The 13,291-nt window shown below is 36.7% G+C and overlaps 1 protein-coding gene across 1 annotated transcript in view; it reads left to right on the top strand.

Moving 5' to 3' along the window:
- The window catches only part of MYO3A (myosin IIIA), a 97,033-nt gene that overhangs the window by 2,870 nt on the left and 80,872 nt on the right, over positions 1 to 13,291 (top strand). Inside the window, exons 2-3 of the mRNA XM_015853320.2 lie at positions 4,207 to 4,389; positions 8,490 to 8,624. Coding sequence (XP_015708806.1) covers positions 4,222 to 4,389; positions 8,490 to 8,624 — 303 coding nt within the window. The 5' untranslated portion in view covers positions 4,207 to 4,221. The remainder of the gene's footprint in view (positions 1 to 4,206; positions 4,390 to 8,489; positions 8,625 to 13,291) is intronic.

Here is a 13,291-nt window from a genome sequence, read left to right as displayed (position 1 = left end):
TCTCTTAGAGCAGAGATAAAAAGCCTCTTGTCACAAAACAGTCACATCTCAGTATGAAATATGTTTAGGTATCAGTCTGTTGAAAAGATAGACTTACATTTATTTTTCCAAATAATGAATAAAGAAAAATAATATTTATCTCTGAATAATAAAAACTGTTGTCCAAAACCACAAGATTGATGGCATTGCTTAACTAAAGCAGCAGTTAAAGCTTTTATTTTGCTACAGCTCAGCTTGTTGTTAGGATGTTATTTTTTTCCCCTCTAGAAAGGTTTTTTTCAGACAACAGTTTATCAGTTCTGGGAAAACACTATAGAGTTTATACAACAGAAAGCAGAGAGCAAACTGAGAATAATAAGTAGTGAGTCAAAGAGAATAATTTGGGTAGACACATGGATAATCCAAAACAGATAAAATCTTGCAAAGTAAATAAATAAATAAATAAAATGTGTGAGGGTCTTTAGTTTCAAAATCAAGTTGTAGTTGGAGAAAAAAATGAGGAGATGTGCACCTCTTGTTTTATCAGCTCTTTATGGAACAAATTGATAAAATCCATAGGAGTGAGACAGAAGTGCATTCAGAAACTATTTGGGGGATGGTGGAAAGAAGTTGCAAGCTTGCACAGAATGAAAGAGCGACAAATTTAGAGGGCTGAAATATGGAAATGTTTGAAGTAGTTAAAAATGTTTGGCTGAGTTGTAGCATTCTTTAAGAAATTCAAGCTCAGCTGTGCTTGCAGCCCAGGTTGCAGAAGCAAGAACTGTTGCTTATTCCCTCCTGGCACCATCATCTGTAATGCTCTGTGGCCTTCGCCATAAACCTCTCAGCAGTGCAATAAATACGTTTTGCTGAATTACTATTGCAGCAATCTGACGGTCCACAGGAGATAACACTTCATGAAGCTGCCACTTTCTGTCCCTCTCCAAACTATCTAGACACTGAAAAGGGGGAGAATTCAGTGACCTGCCATCTTTGATATGGAATGGAGTGTGTACTTTTGATACTGCCTATGAAAGTAAAAATCATACAAAGCTGGTTTATTTGACTAAATATCTCCCAGTTCATTGTTATAACTGTGATAAACACAGCACTGACACCACACTGGCATCTTGTTAGGAAACAAAACAAAACAATCAAAAAATTCTACGGTCACCAAACAAACAAACAAACCCACAACCAACCAAATAAACCACCCCTATGCCGGCTTGTTGTGGTGCAATTCCCTGCACTGCTTGTTTGTTTGTTTCTAAAAGCCCTGAATTTAGTCACTTTCTGAGCACACCACAGGCATTTTCAAGGATTTCTATGAAGGCTTGAGACTATCCCTAGCTCACAGGTTTGGATTACATCATAAGCTGTTTTCAAAGTAAATTTTTAATAGCGAGGAGTTTGATAAATTACCCATTTGTTGGAGAATCCAGATGCATACCAGAGACAGTCTTATTTATTGCTGCAATATGAAATTATATCATTATCAACTGTCTCAGCTTCGCTGAGATGTAATAAAATGTTCATTCTGTTCAAGAACAATAAACTCTAAATCATTCTATTTAATATATTTTTAATAACAGAAGTGGAAGCTAAACAATTTATCTGCAGGTGCTCATTCACTGTAACTTATTCAAGTTGTGATTTTGATGTTGCAAATCAAAAGACAAGGGATTATGCTGAATAATTCTTTTTGGAATAGTAGTCTTAAATTATTGTGCAGTGGCAGTTATTGAATGCACTGTTGGTAAGTATGTTGTGGCTTTTTTTAAGGCAACAAAATGTGTAACTGGTCTGATTTGTGGAGGAAAATGCCAGCACATGATAGTGTCTCTGCATTTGCTGGTAGCTGATAACACCTTTAGGGCCACAATTTCACAGCCCTCTAACAGTTCTCCTTGTAGTAGTCTCTGCTGCCAAGCAGGCACTCCGTACTGGGAGCCAATTAATTTCAGCTGCATCCTGATAACGCTTAGGGAATTAATGGAGGCTGGGAAATTGGCTGAAACTGACTGTTTTGAATGTGCCTTTCATTATGAAACCCATGTATGGAAGAGTGCGCCTTTCATTAAGGGTGTGTTGTGAGGTTCAGAGTACCAGAGTTCCGTGCATTGGCTCTGACACCGTCTGTAGATGTGAATCTGATCTTTGAATTCTTCCATCTTCGGTGCTAATTCCTGAAAGGCGAGAAATGATCTTTCCTTTTGCAGCTTCTGTGTTTGTTCTGTACTGCCTGGATTGGGGGTGCATGCTGTGTGTTCTTGCAAACACAGCAGAACCTAAATTCTGATGTAAAACTACATGTTCTGTAGAAAATGTATTTCAGTATGTCTACACACAAACTGATTTGCATGTGTTGGTTCTTGTGAAGGTGTCCATTTATCACTCTCCACCTTTTTCCTCCAAAAAGTTCATGTATGGCTTGAGTATTCAGTAAAACCTAAGGCAAGCAGCTGACTTTATTCTAAAAAGTAAAGGTCAGACAGAAACTTAGATGAAACTTGATTGTTTCATGGGAATGAGATGGCTTTGCCTGGATATGGTAGTGCTCTCAAGGCATTGATAAATGGCACGAGGTAGAAAGGCAATGCTTTAGAGAGAGACTGGAATCAATCTTCCCATGGGTTTTGTTTATAGGGTGAAGTACAGACAGAAGGAAACAGGAAATTTTTAATCTGGATTAGGAATCTGGGGATCTGCATGATATCTCTCCACCACTTTATTCTCTGTTATTGCTGCAACATTAACCCAGACTTGTGTTAAGAGACATTTTATTATGAGAGATAAAAGTGGGTCATTTTGCCCCTACAACCCTTGAAATCAAGGTGGTGGGCAAGGGTCACTGTGCTCAGTATGCTACAGACTTCTGTAGGTTTCCTGATGTTAAGAAGGTATTGCTCCACTTTGCTTTGTGAGCTGGGATAGAGGCTGGTAATAGTCATATGTACTGAAAATAAGTGGGGGGGGAAAAAATGGGGGGGGAGGAGAAAACCCTGTCTTCTGTGTCAATAACAAGCAAATTAGCCAAGAGTAGAACAACAGGAAGAATCCTGAACCCTGAGTTCTCCAGAAGACCTAGAAAACTTGTCTGAATCCATGATATGCCAGTGTTCATACGGGGTAATTTAAAGAGCTGGTAGAATATATGTTTATGCAGCAGTCCATTTCAGCTGCCTATGGCTGTCTGTGTGTTCTGCTGTTAGAGTGTAGTGATATGGTTATATGAATAAGTAGATGAATAAAGAAGGATGTCTAGGATGCTGGAAGCCATAGGTGAAGTTGAAATTGATGGCATTCTGTTCACTGTTAAAGAAGCAGAGCATAGCAGAATATGTGTAACTGGGTTAATATGGTGTACATTGCTTTGTGTATAAATTTATACTATTGACTTGAAAAACTCCCAAATAACTACATTGATACAATACTCATAAAACAGGCTACAAAATTCTAAATATAATTATATGAAGTTGATTCTTCCTTACTCAGTAAGCCTTGAGTCTGTCCTGTTCTCTGCCTATATTGTTTTTTGGTCTTGGTTCTAATGCTGGGAATATGAGAACATCACTATTAATATATCTGTACTGGGTTAACTGGTAAAGGTGGGGAGTTCTTTTTGTTTGTTTTGGTTTGGTTTTTAGCTCTGTAAGGGCTGCATAGTAGGTATAAAAGCACGTGCTAGTGAATTGTATCCTCTGCTGACTAGGGCATAGGTGTAATGTTTCCTGTACAGTATGTAAAATAGGTGTCAGGGGTTTATATCAGTAAGTGCATTTTCCATCACTCTGAATGCTTGCTTGTCAGAAGACCATAACACTGAAAAGATCTACCGCTGTTTGGCCTTGTGAGTTCTGTACAAAAATTCAGGTGTCCAGAGGATTTTATGTAACCGTAGCAGTGAGCTTGACTCCCACTGCCCTGTCTGTAGAAAAATTCCAGAATGACATTTTAGCTTTGTTATGAGAAAGCTTGTGGTGACTTCACACAAGCTTCAAATTAGTACAAATGACCATTTGAATATCCTTTTATTTGGTACTGTATTGAAAACTTGTATTAAGTGCAGCTTGTTTCTTTTCTTGTTTCTTTTATTCAGTACTTGCATGATTTGTGTTAAATCATTTCTAGTATTTGAGACTGGAATGTGTATTTCATTTATTTGTAGGAAATTAATTGTGGATTATCATTTATTCACTGAACATGGAAATTTTCCCTTTTTCCTAGGAGTCATCAGTTGAGATGCTTCCGTTGACTGGGAAAACAATAATATTTGATAGCTTTCCTGACCCTTCAGATACCTGGGAAATAATTGAGACTATTGGCAAAGGAACTTATGGAAAAGTTTTCAAAGTATTAAATAAGAAAAATGGCAGCAAAGCAGCAGTCAAAATCTTGGATCCTGTTCATGTAAGTCACTTAAATTGCTTGAGGTTTTTTTTTTGCTTATTTGATTGTAACTGAATTTGCTACGTGGCCTTTTTTTTTTTCTTTCCAACCTGAACAGATCATTTGCATTAGAACTGAAAGCTTCAGCCTGCCAACTGAAATGTAATTTCTGTTATTTTTACTTTCAATTTCCCCTTTCTTGTATTTTAATTTCAGTGACAGAGCTGGTTTTTTTTCCTTCTAGTTACCTACAAGGGAGTTAGGAGTCCTAGCATTTTATATTTTTGATTGTGTTCCTCCTACACAGAAAGCACCAGGTGATCATGGTTTTGTATCCCATGGCTGACATTTGGGCAGCAGATTAATGTTCTGTAGGAAGGATGTTAGGAGTCAGGTTCGTAAAGGTGGGCTCATTGACTTCAGTGGTACAGCATGTGGCGTGGGATCTTTCTTGAGAACTCTTACCTGCAAAAGAAAGACAAGGAGCTGCTCCTTTACCAGGTGGCTCCTTTGAGCTTATCTTTTGCACTGTCTAGATATTGTTACAGTTTCTATCTGGCTGATAGGTCTAAGGTAGCAGACGCTGCTCTGTGGTTTGTCCAGAATCTGCAATGTGAATACAAGCTACAGACCGCGTAGCAGCAAGAGACCATGTTTCTCATTCTAACTGCATTCTGGCTCTGTGACCTACATCTTACACTTCCACATGAGACAAATGCTTCCATTGCACAATTCTCTGGGCAACTGGAGAAAAGCCCATCATGCTGTATGAAACACTGCAGATCTGTAAAGTCACACAGGGTGCTGCCTACCCCTACACATCACACAGTGTCAGAATAATGCTCCTATGGCCTTAAAGTCCATAAAAAGTTTGTAAAAATTTACTGTCATGCTTTATCATTTTGTTTCCTGGTGATCTGCTTCAGATCAGTATGCTTTCAAGGAAGCAAAAGGCGGCTCATCTCAGTGCAGTACCATCTACCTCTCCTAGAGTAAGAAAAAGAACCTTGCAAAGGCCACGCAAAATGGACCTTGGTGAATTCAAATGCATTGGAAATTCTATTTTGGACTCTAGTGTTTTTTGTAAACAAGGTTTTTATGCTTACAATGAATAGGCAGGACTTTCTTGCAGTTGGCATTCATGTAAATAAATGCTGGTATGGCAGGAAGTATTCCTGCTTTAATCTATTTCACATGTGTTTAGAAATAGTTCTTAATGGATAACTGGTTCAGTCAAGGATTACTGAAAGGAGCTGAGGAAACTTTCAGTGTTGTATACGCCTTAGAGGTTGTAAGAAAAAGGTGCTAGATGAAAACCATGAGAAAGAAGTGGATGTAGAAATGATCCTGAAGGGAAGAGATACGGATTAAATGGGAGAGAAGAAGAACATGAAGAAGTCAGAAAAAAATAAAAACAGTGGGTACAGAAGCAATGTAAGAAATTGAAAGAAGCGAAAGGTGTAACTGCTGAAAACAAATTCCTTGCTTTGATGAAAAATGGATTTAAGAGTTCCATTTTCTCTGTGTTTCTTTCATTGAAGTATTTAGTTAAGTTTTCTTCTTCATCAGTTGAAATTCTTAAACTCATTTTCAGCTCATTTCAGCTACCAGAAACCCAAAAGTTGTCAGCCATACTTCCCATAAACTGAGAATATCCAACTGGAAATGCTGAGAAATTTGTTTTTCAGCATACCCTGATATTATTCCAAATAAGCATTTACTTTTTAAAAAATTCTAGTTTTGCTTTAAAACTAGATTTTTTTTTTTCTATCAAATTTTCTCATGGAATTTTTTTGTTACCCATAATTAGGTAACAAAGATGTGTTTTTCAGTGTGAAAACATGAGCTGAGTGTGGTGATACATAGTAGAAAGCCAGTAATGCATCAAAGTGCTAAACTTGGAACTTTTTATGATAAGAATAGTATTCTCTTTTTTCCCTTCCTATTTCCAGGAGGTCTGAAATAGCTGCTGTGCCTCCATGTTAGAACTAAACTGGCAATTCAATAAGAGAAACTAAAAGGTATAAACTAGACCTTTTTGTTTAAACTGAAAGTATTATTAATGGCTGCAGAGGGAGCCATTGCAATGAAGAAAAAGTTACTTTATCTATTTTCTTTAAATTCTAATTTTTTTTCTTTGAAGACAGTTTCAGAGTAGTGCCATGTAAGAAACAGAGTAAAGAATAGAGCAGAAAAAACGTGCTTTTATATTACTCAGTTTAACTTATATTTCCAAATTGAACTAAGAAACGACATTATCGTAGGTGACATGGAACTGAACTAAACATTCCGTGTTTAGTCCTTTTAGAGCTTTCTGATTCTTCACATTGAATAACAGCTCAGATTTTTGAAACTGAGGTAAGAAAGTGAAGGTGTTGAAATGATAATATGTGAAGATGGAACTAAGAACAATCTCAGTCTTGTCCCTAGTGCTATATGAAAGCACCGTTGTACATTAAGACTCTTAGCTGTTATTTTACATCTAAGTTTACATGAAGTTATTCCCTTTGCCATTTCTAGAAGAGTCACTCCCTTTGGCTATATTTCATGCAGGTAAATGTGTTTAATTCAACTAAATATGTCAAGTTCTCTTCTTTCATAAAATGCAGAGGAAGATTTTTCTTTCTAGTATGCACAGAATTAATCTATTCATTTCATTCTCTCGCTTTTCATTTCTCCTCATAATGGTAAAAATCTCATAAAATCTGAGTACCCCTCAGGAAACAGAAATCTCTATTAAATCACAGTAGGACAGTGGGCTAATTCGCTTCCAGTTTTCCCAAGGCAGCCTCAGCTATTTTATGTTTTTTGTGCTTTTTGGGGGGACTTGGCCTTATTTTTCCTTTTGTCTTGTTCTTTTGCTTTTGCCAAATGCAGTCTCTCTTGTTCCTTCTTATCTTCCACTCTTTCCCTTTTCTCCGTTTACCTCTTTCAATACTTTGGTTGTTTTTTCCTTCCTTCTCCTTTTTTTTTTTTTATTTTTATTTTTTTAATTGACAGTGTTCTATGTTGTTTGTGTGGGAAAATTCACTCGATCTCTCTTTTTTTGAAAGAGGAGAAAAGTTCTGCTGCTTTTCAGCTGCTCCAGTTAAAAAGAAAGAAAGAAAAATGAAAAAGCAAAGAAGCACCTCCTTGTGAGAGCAGTTAATCTTGTAATCCCAATATGGAAGTTTATAGCCTAATTCCTCAAGATACTGGTGATGGGAAAAGTTGTCTGAGGCTAGAAAAAAGAAACAAAAATAACCAAAAGCTAATATGAGGAACTTGGATTTAGCGTTGGAAAGTCTGGTATAAGAAACAAGTGTGCTAACTTCTCCTAGCAACAGGTGTGTTTGATTGTGAATTGAGAAGGACTGTAGTTCATTAGGACTACAAAGCATCCATTTGGAGGTGGTGAGAAAGGTTTTGGCTTTTTGTTGATAGGAAATCCATTCATTTCAATAGTGGAATTCACAGGTAGCCTTCCTCCACAATTTGTCATCTATTTCTTTTTTGCGTGTGTAAATAGCAAATTATATTAAAAATATGTTAAGTCTAGAAACAAGTATGCTAGCAACATTTGTTCAAGTTTTAAACTATACAGGAGGAAAATGACTTGAGCTGTTTTGCCACTAACTGTGGCACAGATAGGCCGCATATATTCTCAGTATGAGTAAAGCAATACGATAGTATCCCTCTGTGAGCTCTTTCAGTTCATAGATTGTCTGTGTTGTTCAGCCCCCAGTGACTGGGGATAGCCTAGAGATTGGAGGAGTAACTGGTGATTGCCCAAGGATCTTCATGCTCTCCCCAAAATTTGCCAGCTTGCATTTGCAGATTTATGTGTTGTACTGGCTTCACCTTGAAATGCTCTTTGCGTTTTCTTCTGAGGGCTCCTCTATCATGCCCAATATGTTTGTTAGTTGAAATAGGTGAAGACCAAGGAAAAAGCACAACTTGTATTGAGGAAACAGAACCAAGCTTTGTAGACCTGCAGATGGTATGTCAATACTTCCTTTTTTTTTTTTCTTTGCTCTATTTCAAACTCAGTTTGAATAGCCTGAAAATCTAATTTTATTTTCTTTTTTTTAACAGATATGATTATTTATTTACAGCTTTGTATTTCTCATTTGTGACACTAGGATATTGATGAAGAAATTGAAGCTGAGTACAACATTTTGAAAGCTCTCTCTGATCATCCCAATGTGGTCAAATTCTATGGCATGTACTACAAGAAAGATGTGAAGAATGGAGACCAGCTTTGGCTTGTTCTTGAGGTAAATGATTTTTTAAAAATAAGAGTTTTCTTCAAGTCAGCATTCCCACGTTGAATATGAGCTCAGTGAATGAGGTGAAACTTGTTGGTTGTCTTTTTTTAGAGTGGTTGTATGTGAAGTGATGAATACTGGTCCTGTCTGTGTTGATGAATTAATAATCTCCCCTGCTATTAGTATTCTTGTGGTATATTTTACTGGTATTGCTTTGTCTTCAAAATAAGTCCGTAAATGATTATCAGTCTTGATAAGATTTGCAACAACCTTTTTGGTTTTTTTGTTTTGTTTTTTTGGTGAAAAGTATGTTGTGGAAATCTTTCTCTTGAAGAATTTGTTTAAGTATGACTAAGCTATGATGTAACAATTGAAGTAACCACTATTGTGAATTTTGCCCTAAATAATGAAAGTAATGAATTACAGGTTGTTTTTTTTTGTTGTTCGCACAAATGCTTAAGTAGACAATTAAGGCAAGTGAGCTAAGGTAGTAGAGTGTTCTACTTGCCAAATGTTGTCGAAAATGGAACGAGAGTAAGACAAGGCCTGTAATTTGTGTTTCCATCCTTAAGTGTTTAATTTTGACTAATCTAGGAGCAAAGAGGTTGGTCATTATTGTTTTCATTGGTTCACTAGAGCCTATTCTGCAAAAACTTCCTCTTTGCTGGTGTTTGGTCAGTATTTGGAAAGGTTGAAATGGAAATATTTGTTGTATTTTATAATGTCAGTTAAATGTGTACAAGCCTCCTGCCAAATGTTTCATGTTGTCTAATTCTGAAAATGCTTAATTTCTAAAGCTTTTCCAAATTCTTCTAACTTGGATTGGAAAATATTTTTAAGGTCATTTATTATCATTTCCAATGCAAATCATTAGGTTTGACTTGAAAAGAAGTCAGCTCCTTGTTTATCTCAGCTCTTCAAAAAATCTGGCTTCTCTTTGGTCTGCTGGGCATTTGAAACTCCATCTGTGAAATTTCTGTCCTGTAAAGGATGGATAGTAGACAGTCTGTTTAAAACAAACTGTGAGGAAACAGTCAAGTGTTTATATTCTAACTTTTCTATTTTGCAAGGATTTGTATTATTAATGTGAAAGACACAAGCTATATCTGGAGTACGAGTTTTATTTTTACTCTCTGCATGCCATGCTGCACATGTGTAAGTGTCAGTATGGGGTGTGTGGAGTAATATTGAATGCCTTCTGTCACTACACACATAGATCCATGAGTGTAATGGATTTCAGTTGATGTGTGTATGTATAAATACACAAGTAGAAAAATAAATTTCCAGTGATTACTTTGGTCAAGCTGTTCTTTTAGCAGACTTCAGTAAAAGAAAACTGTTCTCAAACAAATTAATCTGAAAAGTTACCTTTCTTTCTGTTCGTATGTGGCTTTACAAGGCCATTGCAGTTTGTTTTTTCACAGTTGCTATTTAGAGATCTTAAAGTTTATAAAGATTGTTTTTTTCCTAATAATATATGTATAAATTCTAGAAGACAGCAATTAATCTTTAGCTTGCAGATACTTCTGTTTCCATTGGAGTGTGTGGGGAAGGTTGCATTTGGATTTTTAGTACAATGGTTGTGTAAAATTATGACCGTAGTGTGTAAATGCAATGCCATGTTGCTGTTCTTGCATGTACATTTTAATTGTATGGAAATCCATTTAGCCTCTATCATGTGCCACTGAGATCAGCTGTAGATATATATGGAGTAATATGGGACAAGACAGATCTATAGCAGTATCCCTTATGAGGCATGGGAGGCTTCTATGAAATGATCTCCAACTGTTCAGCAACTGAGAGTTTTAGTTGATTTTTCTGAATTGGAGATATTTCAGTTCTGGAGCGAGGTAACTGTAGAGAAAGGTGCAGATTACCTAAATGATCTCATAAAACATTTTGAAGTTGCAGTGTTGTGTGTGGGAAATAAGCTTCTGGGAGAGTAGGATCTATGGCTCAATTTAAAAAAAGAAATCTATTAGAAGAAACAATATATAGATAAATAGAAAAGAAACATAGTCAATCTCCTTTCAATGTATATCTAATTAGGTAAAAAACTTGCATAATGATTACTTGGGAAAATAACCTTTTATTATAGCACTTTCTGTTACAGACATTTCAGTACAGTATTAATGGAAGAAGACAGTTATTGTGTAGTGTTCATTTTAGCACGTGAGATGCAGATGATCATCTGCTCCTGCAAAGGTGCTCTTCTAATCACATTTTTGATTAAAAAAAGAAAATATTTTTCATTGCTAGAGATGATTATTGCCAGTTTTTTTTTAAGCCTTGTCATGTATCTCTGGAGAGGCAGGCAGAATAATTTGGCTTATTGAGACTGTGTTGAAAAGAAACCACTTAAGCATTATACTTAGGATGAATCAGCCTAGAAGTTTCATGTCAGTTGGAATCAACATGATGACACAGCTAAGGCAGAGCATACCGTAATGCATTTCTTCCAGCTCTGGATGTTAGTTAAAAAGGGAGCAGATCAAAGACAGTTGGAAATCAGCTGATGGAAGATAGAGGTGGAGAAGTTAAATCTGATTGCATCTTACTAGTGAGCGTGTAGGCCTTGATCAGTTGGGGAGGACAATTAGTACAAACTTTGCCTGAAATATACTACAGAGAAGAACACAGTATACACTGGTTGAAGGCTGAAAGTACAACAGCAGGATAAATACTAGGCATTGCATGATTTTTATTTGCTTTTGTCAGCAAGAAGCCAAGAACCACAGTGTAGCTATTTTGTCGTTTGTTTCCTATACAGATCAGGTAGAACTTCAAGAAGCAACTCAGTTTGTTTTCAAAAGTTAAATAGCTATGCTTGTCATATTCAACATGTATTTGGGTTTGTGAATGACATAAACAAGCTAGTTTATTGTACTGTTCTCAGTAGGTCTTTATAATTAGGAACTAGGAGAAACTTCGATTATTTTTGTGATTTTAAAAAAAGAAACTTTGGTTTAAAACAACCTCATAGGGGAGAACATGTGGATGAAGTGACTTCTCACCCAAAGATAGAGCTTTTTATATTATCAAAGCATTTTTTTAGAACCTCTCCTTTTCTTGTTTGAATGTAATCATGTGAAGTTGTAGAACAGCTTGTACACAGCCTATTTCTCTGAAGAAGTGCATTTGCTTTTTCCATTCCCTCAGCACTTGAAGTAGGAAAATAAAAGAACCTGATTTCTGTGAGGTGGAGGAAAAATGCCTAGGAATTACAGAAATAAACCCATCTGATAGTGATGAACTTCAAGAAAGACTCTCCAGGCATTCTTTTTAGGTGTTTTCCTTCTAGTATATTCATGAACATTTTAAGAATATTTACAAAGCTCTGCTGAGTTAGACTAACAGTCCATGGAGCACAGCATGAGTCTGTACAGTTTCAGCACTCTGTTTCCTTCGTGCTGTCCAGCAACCATGCTATTTTAAGGGTGTCCCTGTCCCATTTAGTGTCCACGTATGAACACACTGAGCCTGATAATGATACTGTCGATGCTATATGGTCCACTGTTAGAGCATGTAATGTTATCATTATTATCTACTAATCACTATATATAATATTTATGTACTGGAATATGTTGTTTGCAACATCATGAAAACATGTAAAGGTCAAAATATTTTTTTAATGTACAGTAAGAAGTTTAGAATCATGTTCCTCTGAGAAGGGCTGCTCTGTGATCTCAGTCAGCTGCATACGTTTGTCAGCATTGCAGCACAGACTTATTAAGGAGGACCTGAAGTATAGCAGTGTGGCTTTCTGGTTTTTATGGCTGCTCCTTCAAAGCAGGAGAGAAAACATGGCATGCTTACAATTAACCAGTGGTGGATACCAGCTTGTGAGGATAGAAGCATAACTGTTATTGCCTAAAGAAGGTGTTAGTACTGCTATGGTTCTTGACAGCAAAAGCAACTAGCTCGTATCTGAGGTGATTGAGAAGGGGCAGGCAGCATGAGGGTTCAAGAGAAGAATGGCATGGTGAAAGAGACCTCATTATAGGTAAGAACTCTCCAGAGCCTTCAGGAAGGTGTTGCAGAAACTCCTGGATAAAATGAAGGAAGCTGAGCAGTGAAGATGTTGTGTTTGTGGCCTTGGGTGAATCTTCTGTGCTGTCACACTCTTGTATTTAGTGTTTGGAGGGAGACATTTAGCAATTCTGATGCTTCCAAATGCTGACTGTTGTCACAGACAGAGCCCTAGCATTCATGAAATATGTATACAATTTCCTCGCAAATCCATAAATGAGCAGTGACAGCATGATTTACATATGTGTCTAACAGAGAAAAATGAGCATAATTAATGTTCAGATCTTGTGTGGCTAGTAGTTTTGGATCCTTCACTGACCTACTTTGAGTGGTAATTACTCATGTTGCCTTTTAGATACCACATGTGCAACTTGCTGATGTGTTTACTTGTTAAAAAGAATAATGAAAAGATCCTCTTCTCTGTTATATAGTGTCCTATGTGTGGAGTATGGTTATGTATCTAAAAAAGTAAGGCTTGGCAGGTCCAGTTACTGAGTTCCACCAGGAAAGGGAGATGTTTTTAGCCGGAGTGTTGAGCTATCAACAGTGTAATCATAGAATCATATAATGGCCTGGGTTGAAAAGGACCACAATGATCATCGACTTTCCACCCCCATGCTATATGCAGGGTTGCCAACCACCAGACC

This window comes from Coturnix japonica, chromosome 2 (assembly GCF_001577835.2).
Source record: "Coturnix japonica isolate 7356 chromosome 2, Coturnix japonica 2.1, whole genome shotgun sequence".
NCBI lineage: Eukaryota > Metazoa > Chordata > Aves > Galliformes > Phasianidae > Coturnix > Coturnix japonica.
The sequence above is the reverse complement of the archived record's forward strand: the minus strand, read 5'-3'. Positions and strand labels throughout refer to the sequence as shown.